A 23,624-nucleotide genomic window follows, 5' to 3' on the forward strand; every position below is an offset into this window, starting at 1 on the left:
GGTGGAAGGATCTGAGGAAGATTTACCACCAGTCTCAGCACAACATTTTTCATCAAAACATGGTTTGGAAGATAGGTTGTGGTGACAGAATTGATTTCTGGCATGACAGATGGGTAGGCGAATGCACTCTTAAACAGCAATACAACCAACTTTTCATGATAAGCAGTCAGCAACACAACCTCATTTCAATGATGGGTAATTTCTCCCAGGACAATTGGAGATGGGATTTGCAGTGGAGGAGAAATGTTTTTGATCATGAACATGACTTGGCTGTGAGCTTTATGGAAGACATTACATCTATATGTATTCAGAGAAATGTGAAGGACATTATGATGTGGAAAGCTGAACCTAACGGTGTGTACTCCACCAAGTCAGCTTATAGCCTAATGCTGAAGCTAAATGATTCTGGTTCACAAGACAGGTTTTCTAAACTAATTTGGAATCTGAATATACCCCCAAGGGCAGCAGTTTTCATTTGGAGACTTCTTAAAGACAGGCTCCCCACCAAAGGGAATCTGTTAAGGAGACATGTGGATATTCAAGATGCTGGTTGCCCACTCTGTGGCCAAGGGCAGGAGGAAGTGGGGCATCTCTTCTTTAATTGTAAAAGGACAATAAATATGTGGTGGGAATCAATGGGATGGATCAAGGCTGTAGGACCCCTTCCAGCCTCCCCATTAAATCATTTTGTTCAATTTTGTGTTGGGTTTGGGACAAACACAAATCAGAGTACATGGAGTGCTTGGTGGGTTGCTCTAACTAGCATTATATGGCATCACAGGAATCTTCTGATTTTTTGGTGGGTTGCTCTAACTAGCTTGGGGTTTTTTGGAGGCCAGCACCAGAGGTGCTTGTATTTCTTTTATTCCAGTACCACTTGTACTGCTTTGATCATTTTAATAATATATATATTTTATGCCTTCCAAAAAAAAAAATTCATTTCCTAAGGGACTCAATTCCTCATTCATTGAAACCAGTATGCAACATTTTACATCAAACACTAGTATATAACATTTTAAAGCAAACACCACTATATAATATTTTAAATGAAACAGCAGTATATACATGCTAGTTCCTATGTACGTACCTGGAGTTGCTATAACCCGAACGACCTTCAACAACAATGTCAATTAAAAGTAGTCTATGATAACCTGAAAAAAAAAACCAATGGTCATGGACATGGCTGACACATTTGGAGAAGATTTTGGTATTCATTTCTACCAATGGTCATCCAATATCAGAGCAGGATTTAATCATATAGTAAGAAATGGAAGCCATTAAACCAAAGTCAATACTCATGAATGCTAGAAAATCCATCAAGAATGATAACAAAGCAGTAATTTCAATTAAATTCATCTTAGTTTTTCTATTTTATAATCACTCCTAGGTTCTGTCAAGAGCAGACTTGACAGATTCCTTGTGTCAGATCAATGGCTAGCCCTATGGCCTGACTCATCCCAGCATGTTCTCCACAGAGATTACTCTGACCATTGCCCTGTAATTTTGAAAACTAAACTGGTTGATTGGGGCCCTAAGCCCTTTAGGGTGCTGGACTTGTGGCTCAACCAAAAAGGATATCAAAAGCTGGTGCAGGAGTCTTGGTCTAAGGATCAGCAGGGTGGATGGGGGGGCATTGTCCTTAAAAACAAGCTGAGAAATCTTAAAAATACCATCAAACAATGGAGTAAAGATATTGCTGATATCAATGTTAGTCGAATCCAGAATTTGAGACAGAAGCTTAATGACTTGGAAACTACAGCTGGTGATAGAGTTTTATCTCAAGAGGAGGTCAAAGTCAAGAAATTACTGCAACAAGAGCTGTGGGAGGTTTCAAATGCTTATGAATCCCTGCTGAGACAAAAATCTAGAGATAAATGGATTAAGGAAGGTGATAGTAATACAGCTTATTTTCACAAAGCTATAAATGTCAGAAGAAACTATAATGCTCTTCAGGGTCTCTTCATTGATGGGAATTGGGTTCAACAGCCTGATCGAATTAAGAATCAAGCTTTTAATTTCTTCCTTCATAGATTTTCTGAAGATAAGAGTTTCAGACCCACCCTTGATGGGGTTTTCTTCCACTCCATTGATCAGAATCAAAGAGAGGGACTCATTGCCCCTTTTTCTGATCAAGAGATTAAAGATGCTGTTTTTGGAGTTGTGGTGGTGATAGATGCCCGGGTCCCGATGGTTTTAATTTCAACTTTATTAAGGCTTTTTGGAAGATTCTGAGACCTGAATTCAGGAGATTTGTGGATGAGTTCCACTGCCATGGAAGCTTTCCTAGAGGCAGCAATGCTTCCTTCATGGCCCTTATCCCTAAATCAAATCATCCTCAATCCTTAAATGACTACAGGCCTATTTCTCTCATCGGCTGCATGTACAAAGTCATATCCAAGCTTTTGGCAAACAGGTTGAGGACAGTTATTTCGGGTATTGTTGATGAAAGGCAATCAGCCTTCATAAAGGATAGACATATCCTTCATGGAATTCTGATCCTTAATGAGGTGGTGGAGGAAGCTATGAAGACAAAGCAGCCAGTTATGGTCTTTAAAGTGGATTTTGAAAAGGCCTATGATTCAGTATCTTGGTCTTTCTTGGCCTACATGCTGTCAAGACTAGGATTCTGAACTAAATGGAGACAATGGATTGCTGCCTGCCTTCAATCAGCATCTATTTCCATTTTAGTTAATGGTAGTCCGACTAAAGAATTCGCTCCTACTCGAGGTCTGAGACAAGGGGACCCTCTAGCCCCTTTGTTGTTTAACTTAGTGGGGGAAGGTCTCATTGGAATGATGAGACAGGCCATTGTAAAAAATCTGTACCGTAGCTACTTGGTTGGAAAACAAAAAGAGCCTATTAATATTCTCCAATACGCTGATGATACTGTTTTCATTGGTCAAGCTTCCTTGGAAAATGTTATTGTTTTGAAGGCAATGCTTAGAGGCTTTGAGATGGCCTCTGGTCTGAAAATCAACTATGCTAAGAGTCAATTCAGAATTTTTGGAGATTATGTTAACTGGTCTCAAGAAGCTGCTCACTTTCTGAACTGTAGGCAGATGGGGATTCCCTTCCACTACTTGGGCATCCCCATTGGGGTCAGATCCTCAAATCAGGTGGTATGGGAGCCTTTGATCAGCAAATTTGAAGCTAAACTCACTAAATGGAACCAGAAAAGCTTATCTATGGCTGACGGGGTTAATCTGATAAATTCTGTTTTGAACGCTTTACCAATCTATCTATTATCCTTCTTTAAGTTACCCCAAAGAATAGCTGATAGACTGGTTTCTCTGCAAAGGAATTTTATGTGGGGTGGGGGGCATGATCAAAAGAAGATTCCTTGGGTCAAATGGGATGAAATTTGTCTTCACAAGAAGGAAGGCGGTTTGGGAATCAAAAATCTGATCAAATTTAATGCTGCTCTCATGGGAAGATGGATTTGGGAATTACATTCTAAGCAGAATCAGTTCTGGGTCAGGGTTATAAATTCAAAGTATGGGGGATGGCCAGCCTTGCAGAATGGCAGAGTCCATTGCTGGGACTCCCATTGGTGGAGAGATCTTAGGAAGATATATCAGCACAATGACTTCAAGATTATTCATCAAAATCTGGTGTGGAAGGCAGGTTGTGGGGATAAAATTCGATTTTGGAAAGACAATTGGCTGGGAGAGGGCTGCAGTCTGGATCACAAATACCCTCAGCTCTTCATCATTAGTAAGTAGCAGAACGATCTTATTTCAACCATGGGTAGCTTCTACCAGAATATTTGGAGATGGGATTTGAAATGGAGGAGACACCTATTTGAACATGAGGAGGGAGTAGCTGTGGCTTTCTTGGATGAGATTAGTGCTTACCTTATCCAAAGTCACTTGAAAGATACAGTTCTGTGCAAATTGCTTTCCTCAAAGACAGACATATCCTCCATGGTGTAATGATAGCTAATGAGGTCTTAGCTGAAGCTAAATTCAAAAATAACCCCTGCATGGTTTTCAAACTTGACTTTGAAAAAGCTTATGACTCAGTTTCTTAGGGATTCCTAAACTATATGATGATGAGGATGGGATTTTGTGAAAGATGGGGAAAATGGATCCATGGATGCCTTTCTAGTGCAACTATATCAATTTTGATCAATGGCAGCACTACTAGAGAATTTGTGCCTGAGAGGGGACTGAGGCAAGGAGATCCCCTTGCACCTTTCCTATTTAATATAGCAGCTAAGGGACTCACTGGTTTGATGAGGACAACTGTCTCCAAAAACCTTTTCAGCAGCTATAAAGTGGGGAGGCAAAAGGAGGAGATTAACATCTTGCAGTATGCAGATGATACACTGTTTTTTGGAACTGCAACTACAGCTAATGTTAGAGTCATGAAATCTATCCTCAGAATTTTCGAGTTGGTTTCAGGACTCAAGATTAACTATGCTAAAAGCCAATTTGGGTGCTTGGGTAAATCTTTGGACTGGTGCAGGGAAGCAACTAGCTACCTTAATTGTGGCCAGCTGGAATTTCCTTTTTCTTACCTTGGAATTCCAGTAGGGTCCACCTCTAAAAGCTGGGATGTTTGGCAGCATGTCATCAGCAAGTTTGAATCTAAGGTAGCCAAATGGAAGCAGAGATGTCTCTCTATGGGAGGCAGGATATTCCTAACAGCCCTTCCTATCTACCTACTGTCATTCTTCAAAATTCCTAAAAAAGTGGTGCATAAGGTAGTATCTATTCCACACTTGGTGTTGGTTAAATGGAATGGAGACAAACTTCCATCTTCAGATTTTTGCAGTGCAAAAAAAAAAACAATCATGCAAGCATATTTGAAAACTTAAAATACGAATAACTCAAGTTAAAATCAATTCATTTTTTACAACTGTGAACAAATTAACTAAGGTACAGTAGGCAAATTTGTTTTCACTAATATTAGTAGGTCATCACCACTGCAGTAGAATTTAAGTTAAACTTAGATAAGTACCTTATGAAGAGGCCAGCTACCTTGTCACAGCTAACAAGTCAGAACTGAACAAATTTCTGCATGTATAATTCAACAAATTTGTTATCAAACTTGTGTCTGTGTGTTTCTATCATACGTGTGTGTGTGTGTGTGTCATCAGTGTGTGTCTGTGTGTTTCTATCATACGTGTGTGTGTGTGTGTCATTAGGGTTTGTGTGTGTGTGTGTGTGTGTGTGTTTCATGACCAATTTTTCTTACTGGCAATTCAGTGGCAGTGTATTGCTTAGGCTTCCGTCGAAATGAAAGGAAAATCAACGAGTCTGACAGAACAACTTCAGTCTTCACTCTTCACTCTTCACTATTAGAACACAAATAAAAAAAATTAAACTACTTCAAGGATAAATAAAAGGTTCAGAAGCAGAAGACCTAGATTGTCTAAGCTATTTTATAATGGGAAGCTATAGTTACAATGATGATGAAATGAACTATAGAAAAAACAAGTATAAAATACAGAAGAATAAAAAACAATTAAGGGCAGAACTCAAAAGCTTTTAGCCATGCTGCTTGGAATTTAATCAATGAATCAATCATGTCACTGAAATTTGGAACATAAATGAACTTCTCCCTTACTATCATTCTATTTCTCTATTTTTTCTCTCTCTCTAGCTGCCTTGGGCTGATGGTGGGGTACCGTTTAAAGAACGATTCTCAGAATTATACCAAATCTCTTCCCAAAGATTGCATTCTATTGAAGACATGGGGTACTTTTCTGAGCATGGGTGGGAATGAAATTTCTCTTGGAGACGTAATCTATTTGATAGCGAGATGGGGGTAGCATCAACTTTCTTAGAGACTATTGCTGCTATCAGAATTTGTGGTACCCTGAAAGATACCTGGCTGTGGGGAGCTGAACCTAATGGCATCTTCTCTACTAAATCAGCCTACAACCTCATTAAAGCAGAGCAGCTTTTGGAAGATCAAGATTCAGGTTTTCACCAGCTTTGGGATCTTAAAGTCCCCCCTAAGGTTCTGTCTTTTGCTTGGAGGCTGCTCTGGGATAGACTCCCTACTAAGGATAATCTTTCTAGGAGACAAATCCAGCTTGACAATGACCTATGCCCTCTATGTCAAACTCAACCCGAAACTGCATCCTATTTGTTCTTCACTTGCGATAAAGTGCTGCCACTGTGGTGGGAATTCTTCACTTGGGTTAAGGAAGGCACAGTTCTACATAATAGTCCCATGGCTAATTTTCTTCACACCTCAACTACAACTGGAGGAAAGAATATTACTAGAAGAAGGAAGACTTGGTGGTTGGCTGCTACAAAGTCAATCTGGCAATCCAGAAATGACTTGGTGTTTCACAATCAGGCGTTTGATATTCATAAGTTGATAGATAATTCTATTTTCCTCACTTGGACTTGGCTCAAGGGGTGGGAAAAGAATTTCTGTGCTCCTTTTCACCACTGGTCCTCAGCAATGTCCTTAGTTTTTGTTTAAGTTTGCTTTGTAGGGAGGGGTTTGTGGGTTTCCTCACGAGGGGGTCATGTTTTTTGTATCCTTTCAGGAGTTTCTTCTCCTGTGTTTCATGTAGTACCCCTGGTACTCTTATCTATTAATATATTTATTCTTGGCGGTTAAAAAAAATGGTCGTGGATCAAAGCAATGGACAAGGATTTTACTCTTTATTTTAACCAATGGTCCTCTAATCTTAAGGAAGGTTTTAGGAACTAGGAGGCATTAACTCTTAAACTCTTAAACTGTTACAAGAACACAATAAGGGTAAGGGAAACTGTTAAACTCCAATAATAGGCGTTAACTCTTAAACTGTTAGAAGAACACAATAAGGGTAAGGGAAACTTCACTAAGGAGAAGAAGCACAAAGTTGTCACGATGCTCGAGTTAAATATGAGAAACCCTAGCCATGTTTAGTTCACTAAGTGTGCGATACATGAATGCAATCAAATATTTATACAGGATTAGACCAAACATACCTACGTGAGGTGGCGAAGGAGAAGAAGCACAGACTTCTGATGATGCTCGAGTGTGACGAACACGATGCTTGACCTAAGACAAAATGATGGTCAGATGGAGAACATACAGCTTCAAGGTAGATGGAGAACAAAGAGAGCAAGAAAGCTTAGATGGAGAAGAAGACAGAGAGAAGGACAAGACAACGCGAAGGAGACGAAACATACCTAGGTATGGTGGCGAAGGAGAAGAAGCAGAGACTTGTGACGATGCTCGAGTGCGACGAACACGATGCTCAGATGCACACAGGGACGGTTTCGCTAGACGGAGATTAGAAGAAGAAGACAGCGCGGAAGCTTAGATGGAGAAGAAGACACAGAGTGCCAGCTTCTTAGGGCTCACCATATTTTTTAAAATATAACTTCAACATCGGTTTTTAAAAAAACCCAATGTTAACAAAATGATGTTAAGGTTAACATTGGTTTTCTAGAGAAAACCGATGTTAACATAACAAACGTTAACATCGGTTTTCTAAAAACCCGATGTTAATAAACATATGTTAACATCGGTTATTTAAAAATCGATGTTACTAATAAATGTTAACATCGGTTCTCCAATAACCGATGTTAATGAACTTCGTTAACATCGGTTTTTCACAAAACCGATGTTAACGTATACACGGTATTTACAATTATGCCACCGCGCATATGTTAACATCGATTTTTTTAACAACCGATGTTAACACACCGATGTTGAATCCGCTTTTTGTAGTAGTGTACTGCCAATGCTTTCCTTCATGTACGTTTTTTTGGGTAAAATATAATCCTGGGACGGTGATGGGTTGAGTGACTTTTTTGAATACTATTTTTTGGAGCTTTTCGTGTGTATAATGTATTGTTACATTTGTAGTTACTTTAAACACATTTGTATATTTTTAACAAACTTTAACAATAAGGATATTTAAGTAATCATTATATTATTCATAGGAAAGAAGATCAAACAAACACATGTTTTAATTATTGCAGGACATATAAATTACCGAACATTTTTAATTGTTAATCAAACACATTTTATACAATATATATGTCAACAATATTCCTATATTTTATTCCCAAAAATAATATTTTCAAAATTAAAAAAATTATCCGTGAAATAAAGGCTCCCACGTGTCTATATATGAACATGTGCTAAAAGCTTTTAAACAAGCAAGAGCATGAGTTTGTGCGCATGAAATCAACTCAAGTGGGTTTATTATAGTGCAAATCATCCAAAGATGTTACTTATGGCACCATAAAAATCCCCTTTGCACCTCCTTCTTTTTCAAAATTCAAAAATCACCCTTTTTTTTTTATTTTATAACTTCTCACCCTTGTCCCCTACATACTCGAGCTCCTTATTCAGAAACTGCATCCAAAACTACTTGCATCCTACTACTTTCTGCTAGTATATACTATATATAATAAATGTTTGAGCACCGCCTCTAATTTTAATTGCAACGACCACCTGCTCCAATTATAGGTAAATATCAGCCGTCAAATAGTCTTAGGACTAAAGACTGAAGAAACGGAGAGACAAAGTAAGTACATATCAGGTTTTTGGCATCATGCTTCTGTAATATATTATGATAGGGATTAAATAATCTGGAACGATGCTTTTACATTTCGTATTATCTCTAATCTGGAATTAAACAAACAAACAAAATTGTAATCTGAAACAGGAAATCAAGAATAGGCTTTCCAGATTAATTTGATGCATTATGGAATAACTACTCTGAAATATACAAAACAAATTGATACGAAGGAAAAAGAAACAACTTGTAGAGGCAACAAAGACATACAAACAAAGGTACAAAAGCAGAACAAAAGGGTACAAATAGCAATTAAGACAAAGAGGACCATCACAAGGTCCTCTTACCTCAGTGACTGCGTCTAATGCAGTATCAAGGGGAGGAAGTTGACCTAAAATGCCTAAAGTGCACCATATTGCTAATCATTTGTAATTGTTGGGTATTGGGGGGACAGTGTAATCAAAATTTGATTATCCAATGATTGCATAGGGATTTTTCTTGGCACAAAATGACAAGCTATTAGCAAGGAAACTAGTATAAATAAAGCAATTTGTAATTCAATTACATATATGAAAATATCCAAGCTTTCCTCCTCTTCTTCCTATTCCTTACCTTTCTGGAGGTACTAGCCTCGAATCCAGTTTTCTGCTTAACATTTTGGTGCTCTGGTTGTTTGACTCCCTCCATGGCCTCCTTCGACAAGCTCGATGAGATTCTTCTTCGACTATCCAACAATCAGCTTACCCTGGGTGAATCCATGAATACCCTGACTCAGAAAATTAATGATCTCCTTAACAGAGTCACCCCCATCATGTCTCCATCACCTTCATCCACTTCATCACCATCTTCGCCTGTACCTGTAAACCACCATCGCATGAAATTAGAAGTACCTCGATTTGATGGTACAAAACCCCTTGGCTGGATTTTTAAAATAAATCAGTTTTTCGAGTACCATGGCACTCCTGAGAATGAGAGGCTTACCATAGCTTCCTTCTACATGGAAGGACGTGCACTCACTTGGTTCCAGTGGATGACTGGAAATGGCCAATTTACGTCGTGGTCGGTGTTCCTGCGGGCCCTACAAACACGATTCGCACCATCATAGTACGAAGATCCAACAAGGGCATTATTCAAGCTTACGTAAAGAAGTTCAGTGGCATAATACCTCTCCAACTTTGAAGACCTCGCTAATCGAATTGTTGGCTTACCTCCGCCGTTCCTCCTGAGCTGTTTGGTTCTCCAGACCGACATCGGAGATAAAGAGAGAGGTATAAGCGCACCAACCGCCGACGTTAACCCAGGCCGCGGGCTTGGCACGTTTGCAAGAAGAAAAGCTTCTCGATGTCCATCATCAACCCAGGTCACGCGCCCCACCCGTGACAGTCGTACCGCCACTCCAGCACTGCCCCCCAGAACCGGAACCCTTCCACCCTTGTTGCCTTTGTCGGGCCATCAGGCTCCACCACCGTTGAAGCGCCTCTCCCCAGAAGAAATCGCCTCTCGTCGGGAGTGCGGTCTCTGCTTCACCTACGACGAGAAATACCATAGAGGCCATCGTTGTGCCTCTAGGGTTTTTCTTCTGATAGCAGAAGAGGGCGAGACCCCTAACCCTCATATAATAGTGCTTGACCCGCCCCTCGACTCATCAGTCCAAGTGGAACCATCAGACCCGGGCCCGACCCAAATCAGTTTCCATTCGTTGGCTGGTCAGCTTGCCCCAGAAACACTGTGAATACTGGGCTCACTTTCCGACTACCAAGTGGCGGTGCTGGTGGATGACAGAAGCATTCACAATTTCATCCAACAGGAGTTGGTGACTCTCTTGCATTTACCTTGTCGCACAACCTCAGTCCCCTTACGGGTCATGGTGGGAAACGGGCAACACCTTCAGTGCACAAGTTTCTGCAAAGCCATTATCATTGATATTTAGTCCTCAAAGTTCATCGTGGACCTCCATGTCCTTCCAATCTCCGGCGCCAATGTGGTCTTAGGCGTTCCATGGCTCAAATTGTTAGGTCCCATCCTTACAGACTATAACCCCTTGTCCATGCAATTCATCCATGAGGGGCGGGTAGTAGAGCTCAAAGGAGATACAAATGGTACTCTGAACATCATCACTCCGCCACATTTTCGGCGTATGGCGCGATCTCAAGCAAAGGGTGTCTATTGTCACATATCCCTTTTTCCGGAAGCAGTGACCATTCTGCAAGATATTCCCCCAGCCATCCAACCCATCCTGATTAAGTTCACGCACTTGTTTCAACAACCATGGTGCTTACCGCCGGAGCGTGACATTGATCATCATATCCACCTTCTTCCACAATCAACTCCGATCAACATGCGGCCGTATCGTTACCCGCATTTCCAGAAGGTCAGGTGGACCTCATGCTCCAAAAGGGCCTCATACAACCCAGCACGAGCCCTTTCTCTTCTCCGGTGCTGTTAGTGAAGAAAAGTGATGGGTTATGGCGGTTTTTTGTCGACTATCGTGCCCCGAATGCCATTACCGTTCGTGATCGCTTTCCAATTCCCACCATTGACGAGCTTTTGGATGAGCTCGGTGGCGCCAAATGTTTCTCTAAGCTTGACCTCCTTCAAGGTTACCACCAGATAGGCATGCACTTCGAGGACGTACCCAAAATGGTGTTTCGCACACATCATGGGCATTACGAGTTCCGAGTAATGCCTTTTGGGCTGTGTAATGCCCCGTCGTCGTTCCAGGCAACGATGAACACCATTTTCTGACCATATCTCAGCCAATTCATCATTGTGTTCTTTGATGACATTTTAATATATAGTGCATGCCTTGATGATCACCTGCGTCACCTTGAATTGACCTTCCAAGTATTATCTGATAATCAATTCGTTTTGAAAATAACCAAGTGATTTTTTGCCCAAAATCAAGTGGAGTATCTTGGTCACTTGGTCTCGCACAAAGGGGTTGAACCACTAGCCTCTAAGGTCGATGCCATTCAACAATGGCCAACACCGAGGATGGTCAGGGCAGTTCGCAGCTTCTTAGGCTTGGCCGGATTTTATCGCCGTTTTATTCGCGACTATGCTTCGATAGCAGCTCCCCTGGTCCATGTCACCACTTTGGCTGAATTCAATTGGTCACCACAAGCCCAGGCTGTCTTTGACCAACTCAAGCAAGCATTATCTCAAGCTCTTGTCCTTGCCTTGCCGAATTTTGACCTTCCCTTCACCATTGAAACAGACGCTTTGGGGGTAGGTATGGGTGTAGTGTTGTCCCAAAGATACCACCCCATAGCCTTCTTCAGCAAGCCTTTCCCGCCCATGCTGCTCCGTGCCTCGGCCTATGTCTGCAAACAATTCGCGATTACAACAGCGGTGAAGAAGTGGAGGCAGTACTTGCTTGGCCATCGCTTGACCATAATTACAAACCACAAAAGCTTGAAAGAACTGTTGACGCAAGTGATACAGACACCCGAGCAACACATATACCTCACACACTTGATGGGTTATGAGTATCAAATTCAATATCGCGCCGGTGCTCATAATCAAGCAGCAGATGCTCTCTCTCGGTGTTGTGAGCATGATAACGCCTCTCTGTCCCTTGTCCTCTTTTCATGGAGGAGTTGCGCCGTCAATTGGAGGCCAATGCAGAATACCATCGTCTCTGGCAAGCCATTAAAATGAGCCCCGCCAAACACCCCGATTTCACTCTAGTTCAAAATTTGATTTTGTGGAAAGGTCGCCTTTGGCTTCCAAAGGGCCTAGCCATGATTCCCACACTGCTATTGGAGTACCATACCACCCCCACCGGCAGTCACATGGGTACTGCGAAAACGACAAACCGCTTGCTGGAAAATTTCGAATGGTCGAGTCTACGACAGGACGTTACAAACTTCGTATCCCAATGTCTCGATTGCCAGCATGTTAAGTATGAAACAAAACGTGTTGTGGGTTTGCTCTGCCCTTTACCAATTCCTCATCGGCCCTGGGAAGCCTTGTCCCGGGATTTTATCACAGGGTTGCCGCCATTTCGTGGCAATACAATAATTTTGGTGGTGGTAGACAAATTTTCCAAGGGGATTCATCTTGGCATGCTTCTAACAGCGCACACAGCCCATGCTGTAGCTTCTTTGCTCATGAAAATAGTGGGAAAACTTCACGGCTTGCCCTACAACTTGGTTTCTGACCGAGACCCTTGTTTGTGAGCAAATTCTGGCAATAATTGTTTTTCCGGAGTGGAATGCAACTGCGGATGAGCTCCGCTTATCACCCACAAAGCGACAGCCAAACGAAGGTGTTAAATAGAGTCATTGAGCAATGCTTGCGAGCTTTCGTCCATGGTCGACCGCAGGAATGGGGCAAATTCCTCCTTTGAGTGGAGTGGTCACATAACACTTCTTGGATCGCAGCCACCGGCACCACCCCCTTCAAAATTACCTTCGGGTGTATACCCTTTAACTTTCCTGAGTATATCGCAGGGTCATCAACTTTGGATGCTGTTGACAAAATGTTGACCAATAGGGAGGAAACATTCCAAGTGATACGCAAGAAACTCCTCCGGGCCCAAGAACGTATGAAGCTGACTGCCAATACCAAAAGGAGAGAGGTGACTTATCAGCCAGGGGATTGGGAGATGCTCAAGTTACACTCTTACAGACAAGTCTCGGCAAAATGGGCACAAGCAACCTGAGGCAAGCTAGCAAAAAGGTTCTATAGACCCTTTCAGGTGCTTGAACGCATAGGACCAGTGGCCTATCGTTTGAAATTATCGAAAGAAGCCCATATTCACTCTGTATTTCACTGTTCATTGTTGAAAACATTCAAGGGATCCCCAGATTGCATTCTGAAAGCAGAATTACCTTCACAATTTGTTCAACACCAACCCATCATTTCCCTCTTAGCTTTGCTGGATTATCGTCGATCATCGAAAAACGCACCCTGGGAAGTGTTGGTGCAATGTGAGGGGTTGCCACCAGATGATACTTCGTGGGAGAATTGGGAGCAATTATGTGAAGACTATCACCTTGAGGACAAGGTTAATTTCCAAGGGCCAACGGATGATACGAAGGAAGAAGAAATAACTAGCAGAGGCAAGAAAGACATACAAACAAGGATGCAGAAGCATAACAAAGGGGGTACAGATAGCAGTTAAGACAAAGAGGACCATCACAAGGCTCTCTTACCTCAGTGACTACATCTAATGCAGTATCAGGGGAAGGAAGCTAACCTGAATTGCCTGAAGTGCACCATATTGCTAATCATTTTTAATTGTTGGGTATTGGGGGATAGTGTAATCAGAATTTGATTATCCAATGATTGCATAGGGATTTTCCTTGTCACAAAATGACAAAAGCCGTTAGCAAGGAAACTAGTATAAATAAAGCAATATGTAATTCAATTAGATGTATGAAAATATTCAAGCTTTCCTCCTCTTCTTCCTCATCCTTACCTTTCTGGAGGTACTAGCCTCGAATCCAGTTTTATGCTTAACACAAATTTATAGATCATTTGATCCCAAAGCAAAAACTAAATGCAACTTTATGCGGTTTTATCTATCTGTAACACTAACACAACTTCTGAATAGGATCATCCAGATTCTAGAAACAACACAAGTCCACTAAAAAAATGCATTTCAACCACCAGGAACAACACAACTGACAATGAACGGTGCACCAATGAGGTGAGCCCTTTGGTTTGTGGTGGCGTCAACTATGGTGGCGATCTTCTGGAAAGGCTGTAGTGAAGGGTGAAAGGGAGTGCACTAAGAGAAAAGGAAAACACAATTAGGAACCAGAATGGGTGCCAAGATGGGAAAAGGGTCACTTTCAGGCTTTTGAAAAAATATCAAATTTTGGGGAGCTGTAGCTTGAAATATGTTGGGGTAGGAAGCATGAGCCATCGTCTAATTTGCTTCTCTGTGTGCAATGATTGGGCCTCTTACACTTTTTTATATTATTTTTAGTAAATTTAATTTATCTATAAAAAAAACCCTCTTGTTCTTCTATAGTTCTATTAAAAAACCCAACTTTTAACTTGTGTTAGTGGAGTTTTGCAAAGTTCAGATTTTATCCCAAAAAAATATGTTTTATAATCTAAATTTATTTAAAACTTCGCACAATGAGGCTTCAGCATAGATTCCACATCAAATCAAAAGACATTAAGTTAGTTACCCAGCATCTACCATGCAACAAACACATACAAATTATACAATATAGGCGTTTCTTAATTATCCAGCTAAGGTTTGAACACCAGCCCAAACAATAGTATTTAATATTTAATAATTTGAACATAACCACGTAAAGTGGCAGATCCTCATTTTTTATCCTTTCAAAGCTTGGCAATTAGCCCATTCTGAATAGGCTTGGCTGGCAAGCCATTCTCTTTGTCATCCAAATCACTTGGGTTAGGTGGAACATCTACAGCAGGCGAGCAATTGAAAAACCCATGCGGCTGCATCATAAATAGCATGAACACAAAACTAGCATAAGCTTGTTTCCAAGTAAACATCTTTATTCCATATGAATTAAGTGTTTCAATATTTGGTGGAACAAATAAGTGCTAACAACATACTCTCTAACATACTCCTTGTAACACAATTTATTATTGGTTAAAATTTGTTGAAAAGTAAAAAAAAAATAAAATTAAAAGTATAAAATTGAGAGTGGCTCATTAAATGAAAAGTAAAACCTACAAAAAAATTGTGCTTTTCAATCAATTTTAACCAATTGTAGGGAATGTTGTTAACATTTCTCTTGTTTATTCGAGTGAAGTGTGTTAGTACGAATCTCATTTGAAATTCGCAGAGAGAATGGTAAATACTAATGGTGAATGGCATACCATAAGCATGAAACCAATGCGTTCCACGGGCATAACAGGCCAGTCTTCCAATCGAGGAATGTGTGTCACTCCAAATACGTACCTGCAACATTTCCACCAAATAAATAGACATATGCAAAAAATAAATAAGCATGTTAGGATTCATGGACGTAATACAAGTGACACCTGATTGATGTCGCCACACATCATAGATCTCAAAGAAGAGAAGAGGAGTACCAACAAAGTAACTCATTGTATTTGATTAAAATGATAAAAGATACAATGGCAATACCTAAGTGCTCTATTTATAGAGCCAATTCCTAACAAATAACAAACTAATACTACTCTTAACAAACCATAACATCAGAACTGAGTCTAAGACAACAATTATCAGTCATTGATGGCACCTCGGCTACTAATTGTAAGCACCATTGCATATTCAAGTTTGCAATGGAAAGGGGAATTGGAGAAGCATGCATAAAGCAAATATAATAGTACGCACTATATTAAAGGTTCTTTTTACCATATTTATATTGAATTAATAAATTAAAGTCATATGATTAAAATGTTTTATCAATTTAGAATTGTTTTAATTTTGGTTACCTTTTCAAAGTGCAATTTTATCTCAGTAAAAGAAATTTGCAATATATATAAACAAGAATATAATGACCATGCACTGTTTGTGTAAACTTTTACTCTCTTGGCCAATTAGGAATCACCATAGGTAGTTATTGTAAAAATCAACAAATTACCATACATGATAGTTTGTAATTGAGTGAAAGTATACTTTAGGTCATCAGCACATAACCGATTTTCTCTATTGGCAAATCAACCCCAAATTGATACAAGTGTTGTTTTCAATATTACTTTGATAAAATTTGTAATATTAAACTGGGCAAGTAGCAGGTATCATCTCGCTGGAAGAATTGAATGAACTAACCAAAGAACTATATCAGCTTCCTCCAATGATCGGTTTTGCTTAACCCAAGTAGCCAAACCCTCTCCAACGCGCGGATTTTGATTAGGGAACTCTCCTCCAGGATGCATTTCATCACGGGCATAAGGAGTAACCCAAAGGTTGTGTTTCAAGAAAGCTGCTCTTCTCAAAAACTTAGCCTCTGAGCCAGCTAAAGGTAAACAATTTGAGCCAGGTACTAGCTTGTAACCAGTTAGATGCCCAGTTCGGTTTACAGTCCTTGTGTTCCTAACCTAAAATGTAATGTTTTGTAAGATATATAGTTTGTTCAAACTAGCAAATAATCCCAACATTTAAAAAATATAACTACTGACACAGTGAATATGCCTGTAGGACCTTGGAAATTTGGAAAACAGAGAATGTAGTAAAAAAAAAAAAAACAGGATAACGAAATAGCTAACAAATGAAAAATTTGGTACAATTAATTTCCTATAGTTTCTCAATATGTGGGGCCCACAATACTAGTAGCTGGACATCTTAAATCAATGACTACTTGAATCATGCAATCTAAAAAAAAACATAATTTTTTTCAAATTATGTAAATAAATTTAACACATGTAGCATAAGTAGTACTGTGCAATACCCTTCATAACTTACAGATCAGAAGCAGCATAAAACAGCAGCCAGATCTGAAAATTTTAGATTGTCCCTGCTACAACATCTAAAGTGGACAGTGACAGCAGAAATATTCACCCAGGCAAAAAATTTAATATCTGAATTTTTTTTTTTCCTGGGAAGAGGGGGTTTCAAAATCAGTAAGAACTTACAATCCAGTGACGAGCAGATAAAGGATCACAATCACGCATTGCTTCCAATTCTGATTTAAGCAGTTTTTCCTCGGCATAAAATGCATTGTTATGAACATTATTGTCTCCTGGCTTTTCAACTTTGACATTTACCTCAACGACCTGGGCAGAGTGGGAAAATATGAGCTTATACTTGATGAGTTCTAGTTTATGATGGAAGAGGAAGACATTTATATCAAAAAGGAACTGTAAAATCAGGAGTTCAACATGGAAAATCAAGTATCAACAGGTAAAAGAACATAAACCATATACAGCCACGGTAGCGATGTCAAAGATTTAGAACATAGTAGTTAGTAGTCAAAAAGACATAATTAAAAGAGAAACTACTAATCACTGTTAATATATGGGTACTCTTTTGAAAGACAATAATTGTAGACAGCTCATTGTCCAGCTATAGAATGCAAGACATCTAATCGTATTACATGAGTTACGCTATTGTTACTATTATAAGATTAGGCCAGGTGGGGGAGAAGAAAAATTTGCCTTTTGCATTAAAGAACCTGCCCACTTGAAAATGAAATTGCATTCTAACCTGATTAAATGCTTCACCAGGCTTGCAATCTACTGCCATGTCCATACGAGCAACAAAAAAATGTTGGTGGACAGGCGCATATAGTCCAGGTGCAATGGTTGTGCCATATTTTCGAGTTTCACCTGGTTGAAGTGATCCTAAGCTGAGAATTCCTGTGAGCTTGATCTCTGCTTCTATTTTTCCATCCTGAAGGAAGGAAAATACAAATAAAGAATTACAGAGACAACAATCTAACATGTTTGAAGTTTAAACATTTTTTTAAAAAAGCTTGAAGTTTAAACATGTAAATCCAGCAGAAAGTCATAAGGAATGCAATTTGGAATATCAGATGAGAAAAATGCATGATTTAATATACATGAAATTCAAATCAATAAATGGAATATCTCTTTGCAATATAAAATAAGGATGCAAGCAATGCTACCAATCCTATTCCCATTCTGATTTAGTTGCTACTTGCTAGGGTATATCCCTCCCCTTGAATCCCTCTTGGTACTCTATATAGTATAGACAAACCTACAACCGGCGATACTTGTATGTATTTAAAAGAAAGGAAGTATATAGGCCTAAAAATAATTGATGGTTCTACCAATATCATTCAACTGACTCACAGATAAATGCTTGGATATTTAACTTGCCTGATAAAAGTGCCAGAAAAATCCATACTCATAGTTAGCCACAGTGCATATAAAAGACACTGTCAGCCTTCTAGACCTTCGAACTTCAGCCAATCCTGTTCTCCAATCTTGATGCTTCCATAAAATACCATGATCTTCTTCATGCAAACAAACACAGTTCTCAATTGTTTCAACACCTCCATAGAAGTTTGTGAAGTGCGCATCAAAGTATTTGATATAGCCTAAACAATCGCAGCCCTGAAACAGTCACATTATGCAAAACAAATTCAATTTCATTTACATTGAGAAAGGAGGCAAAATGAAGACAAGAATGTCTGGAATATAAGCAAATGCATTTACCTTCTTGAGAGAATGAGCATTTTTACCCAGGCCATCTTCCCCAGCGTCAAAAGCATTTTTCCTATAGTGAGGATCATTAGGATCTCCATACGGGACTACCATCTCAACAAAGCTCAATCTATGGGCCACAGGTCTTCGTCCCCGACTTCCATCAATATAGGCTACTGAATGAATTACCAAACCCTCCCTAGGAGTGAATCCAATACGAAAATTCCACTGCAAAAATGGTCAATCAGTTTTAGCAATTCTCAATATGGATGATATATTTTTTTTTTTTTTGGAAGGCCTCAATATGGATGATATAATGATGTAGTTTTGGAAAATATACTTAGAAAAACAACCACCTTCTGCCATTCAATGAAGTGCCCATTAACACGAAAACTTGGACCTTCAGGCTGAATAATCTGTAAGGGTTTCACATCACTTCGGTCAACTCCTCCCCGGGTTTCACCAGAAGTATAATTTCTTAGTGGATCAGCAGGTGGAAGTGGGACAAGTTTACGGTCTTCAAATTCAAGAACAACCATATTTTGCATGTCAACAAGTACATGGATTCCATCAACAGGACGGGCATAGCCATTTTCCATGGGGCAGTCACTTTCAGTCCTACAAAAGATTAGTGGTTTAGCAAGTCTTCGGCTAGGAGCATCAACTTCACTGTGATATCCAGCACACCTACAAGTTTCAACACAAGTATTAGACAGAACAAGACATAGCTGAAATAAATTCTCATAATATGTCAATCAAATCATCTTGAAGCAGTAACTAACCAGGGATCCACCATCACCAGATCCATATCCTCAATCCCTCTCTTCTTCATTGCTTCACGAAATGGAGGAAAGTCCTTTACAACAGCTTCACACTCTGCATACTCCACAGCATCCTACAGGTTCAGAGAGAACAACATAAGCAATGTTGATTTGAAAATAATTGAAACTAAGAACTTGAAGGTCAATGTAGCAGTTGCAGTAATTATCATAATTTGCTAATTAGGATTTTTATTGATGATTATGGTATTCAATTTGGATAGTTTTAATCTTGTGAGTTAGGATTTATCCTTAGTTTGGAAAGGGATATTCCTTTCCCAGTTTCTCTCCTCTTTCAATATTACTTTATTTTAGAAAATGGTTTGTGTAGAGGGCTACAAACATCCCTCTTTTTGCAATTTGAGGACATTTTTGCTTGATTATTAACTTAATTTTCAAAAGAAAAAAAATTGTTAACGAGTTTGGTTACTTTGTTTTATAGGCCTAAAACGTACCATGATCAAGTCAATTGCATGAAATGAGTAAATGATACAATTTTTTCCCGTTGTGTGCATGAAATTCAAAGTGAATCTATAATTCAAGTCTGCAAACAAGTTCTTTCTGAATTTACAAACTTTTTTGTCACCTAAAGCTAACCATAGTTCTAATTGAAGACAATTGTGCCAATAACTTTTTAGGATTGTCCAAGAACAATCTTATAAGAAGTGATTCTGATTCTCTCTGAGTCCTCATACAAGTATTGGCAAAGCCATTAAATTCTACGAGATAAACAAAGTCACAGCACAAAGTAGGGTTGGAAATGAGTCAAGCTTAGCCAAGCTTGGCTCAGCTCGAGCTCGACATGAACCTTATTTCCAATTCATACTCGACTTGGTTCAAGCTCATGAATAGCTCGTTAGCTCGAATCAAATGAACCAAATGTCAAATTTTTTAAATCCTATACGTTTCAAATTTTTAATTTATTAGTAGATTTTAGATAAAATGATCGTTTAATTTTTTAAAAAGACAAAACTGAACTTATTCTATTAGCTTTGTAGGACCACAAGCTATGACAAAAAAATAAACATAATTACAACCAAGTCTGCATAAGTAAAAACTACCCCACCCTAAAGATATAAAATAATAGAAATCTCAATCAATTATATATATATATATATATATATACACACACACGCACACACACATATACATACATATATTGAGCTGATTCATGAGCCAAATGAGTCGAACTATGCACAGCTCAAGTTTGGCTCATTTATTTAACGAACTCAATTTTTAGCTCATTTGGTTCATGAACCAAATTCAATGAGTTGATTATCGAATCGAGTTTTGAACTATTTTCAAGTTGATTCGGTTCATTACCATCCCTAGTACAAAGTAATATAAAACTAAGATAGTACCAATGGCTTCTTAAGTTAATCACAAGTTGCAAACTTCCACACAGAAAAATTGGAAAAGAAGGTAAATATTTTAATAATCAATTAGCATGGGGGCAAAGAGAACTCTAAGACTCCTAATAACATCACCATTAAGGAAGAATAGAAATTGAAGTAAGTTTGTATTCACCATTGGAGGCTGAACATCTGGAACAACAGTAGATGAAACCACTTTGCCCCTATGGTGTCCTCCTCGAGTTGCTGCATGAACTTCTCTAAGTTCAACAATCCATATGCTAGTCTCATTTGACCTTTTATTGTAAACAACTAGTCTTGCTTTCCTTGGTGGAAGTTTTGTTGGAATCACAGGTCCACCTTTTGTCCTAGGGAGCAGTGATGGTTGGAAAGGAGGGAAGAAATATGCATCTGCTAATGCAACAACTTGCTTTTCTGGTTCTACCAGGTCTACTTCAATAAAGCGCATGCTATCCCTCACCTGATAATCAAAGAACTTCATCAACATGCATAAACAGTAATATAGAGAGGTTATAGCTTGATGGGCAATGTCTAACACAGTTTTGCCATTACTTGGTAGTAAACCCAAGCAAAATGTATACCAAGGAGGAAAATGAGTTATGTACCTCAGGTGTTGCTCCAGCTGCTCGAACGGTCGCTACAGCTACTGATATTTCAGCAGCAGTTAGTGGATCCAAGGGGTGGCTGGTTTGAGCTCTCACCATGACAGTGATACCTATGCCAAAAAGAACAGTTCTTCAACTTTGGAAAAGCAATTTCATAAAGGAGAGATGAGCAGATAAACTAGGCAAAGATGATAAGAAAAACAGATATGACAGAGAACAACAAAAATGGCAAGGCAAAACTGGGTATAAAACCCAAAACACAAAAAGGTTCCCAATCTCCCTGCAAATCAGAGGGAGCAACAAAGTTGAAGCACCCCCGCAAAATAACTTATGCCGACCTTCAATACAAACTTTCATTACATAGATTACTGAAATGAAACTCCAATTTTGATTGGAGAACAATGCCTAAAGCACCTGATGAACTACATCTAACTTTTGTCCTTAAAAAAATCCCTTAAAGATAGGACTCCTAACCCTCCCCAAGCAGACATATCAGAGGACTGCACAAACTGAACATTGCCATAGAAGAACTTATCCATTGCTCTCCAAATTAAGAATATAGGCTGATTATTAGAGAGAAAAAAGAAAAATGTTCTCTTTCTTTATGCAATTAAAAGGAAACATGGCAATTCATTCAAGTTCTCCAACATGACAAGTAGAAAATTTTAATAACTCTTCCACCGAGTATAAAGAGAAGTTAAAATAAGAACAAAGCATGAAACTGATACAAAAAAAAAAAAAAAATCCAAAAGGAGAAAAAGATTAAAACTCAGTATAAGAGCAAGCGCAGTGTGTTTTTACCATGTAGGTAAGTCCAAGTAAGAAAGGTAGTATGTTACTCTGTTCAGTAGATGACAGTATATAGAGAAAATGATGGTGAAAATGAAATAAATGAAATTTTGGAATCAGATAATTAGATTAGAGGAAGACAAATAAACCGGACTCAATATAAAACTAGAGAGCAAGATCAAACATGTATGGAAGCAAGAAAAAGAGTGAATAAAGTGTACTTTTATAACTGATAGTCAAATTCAAATAAAAATTGGAGGAGTCAGAAAATCATCATAAAGAAAAGGATAAGTCAAACAAATAAATTGACTGAATGAAAATAAAACTACTTTTACATAACTAACTTGTTTATTCTTATCATTCTATTAGCAACCCAGAAGACGATCAAGTCAAATAGCAATAACAACAACTAAGTATACAAAAAAAGAGAAATTGAAATATTAAAAAGAAAGAAACCTTTGGCAGAAGCGGTTTTGGGAGGAGAATCGATGGCGGAAATGAAGGTGGCAACAGAGGGTCGTTGTTGTTGTTGTGATTGTTGTTGGGGTGGCGCTGAAGAAGAAGATGATGTTGCTGCGACCTTGTTGTTATTTTGAGGGGCGCAACATGGCGTCGTTTTTTCCTGAGTTGTGGCCATTGGAGAGGGTTAGCGAACTCGGCGTAGTAAATCCCACTGTAATATTCCACTGACATACAGCAACAATAATGCCAGTTGTTGTTTCCACTCTTCGCCACCGCCTCCGCCACCACCACTACCACCAACTGCGCGCAGCAGCAACAACAACAGTTCAATGGAATCGCACGAGGTTGTGTTTTTATTATAAAGAAAACAAAACAAAATACTAGTAGTAGCTTTTTTTCTTCTTTCTTTTTTTTTTTTTTATCTGAGATGTAGAATAATGAGAGATACTTATGCTTGGAAGATGGATACGTAAGTAGTCTTCAATGCTTTTTTTTTTTTCCCAATGGGAGAGGAAAGCGATGGGGTGGGAACTCGGTTTAGTGGAGTTTGGTGAATCCAATTTTGTTAATTTAATTAATAATTATTAATTAATCATTTATTGATTCATGTCTATCTATCCATGAAGGAAGGAAAGGATATATTAATGGCAAGAGGGAGGGCAGGTAGGTGGAGGTGGGGAACAGAGGGGAGTCACGTCAACGAAAGCGACAAGGGTTGCCAAATAAGCAGATCAGCTACCAGTGAAAGTGACACAACAGACGCACACCTAGACTCCGACGGAACGTGTAACTGGAAGTTACATGAAGGACCCACTTATGACTCATTTTGTGTTCTAGTCATTTTTTAAGTTTAGCACGAAAATTGATTCAAAAAATTGAGCATTGTTTTAGTGGATCAATATTTTAAATGGCGTAAAATGGATCATAATTTTTGAACTATTGGCTTAATATCATTCCATAGGTCCTTTACACTCTTTATATTAGATTTAAGTTTATCATAGTAAATTATAGTTCTCATAATTTTTGAATT

General features: G+C 39.0%; 2 protein-coding genes across 2 annotated transcripts; one reads left to right on the forward strand and one right to left on the reverse strand.

Moving 5' to 3' along the window:
* Window positions 1-5,766: 5,766 nt before the first annotated feature.
* Window positions 5,767-6,441, forward strand: LOC114397105. The gene has a single exon (XM_028359222.1). The coding sequence runs from the start codon at window positions 5,767-5,769 to the stop codon at window positions 6,439-6,441; it is 675 nt and encodes a 224-aa protein (XP_028215023.1).
* An 8,158-nt stretch (window positions 6,442-14,599) lies between these two features.
* On the reverse strand, window positions 14,600-23,020 carry LOC114395655 (copper methylamine oxidase-like). Its single transcript, XM_028357487.1, has 12 exons — window positions 22,589-23,020; window positions 21,344-21,453; window positions 20,893-21,198; window positions 19,330-19,442; window positions 18,904-19,234; window positions 18,560-18,775; window positions 18,221-18,457; window positions 17,586-17,771; window positions 17,015-17,155; window positions 16,212-16,480; window positions 15,293-15,374; window positions 14,600-14,905 (listed from the first exon to the last, which is right to left on the reverse strand). Exons 1-12 carry the CDS (start codon window positions 22,767-22,769, stop codon window positions 14,783-14,785), a joined length of 2,295 nt encoding a protein of 764 aa, XP_028213288.1. The 5' UTR covers window positions 22,770-23,020; the 3' UTR covers window positions 14,600-14,782.
* Window positions 23,021-23,624: the final 604 nt, after the last annotated feature.

This window comes from Glycine soja, chromosome 18 (genome assembly GCF_004193775.1).
Source record: "Glycine soja cultivar W05 chromosome 18, ASM419377v2, whole genome shotgun sequence".
In the NCBI taxonomy this organism is placed as follows: Eukaryota; Viridiplantae; Streptophyta; class Magnoliopsida; order Fabales; family Fabaceae; genus Glycine; species Glycine soja.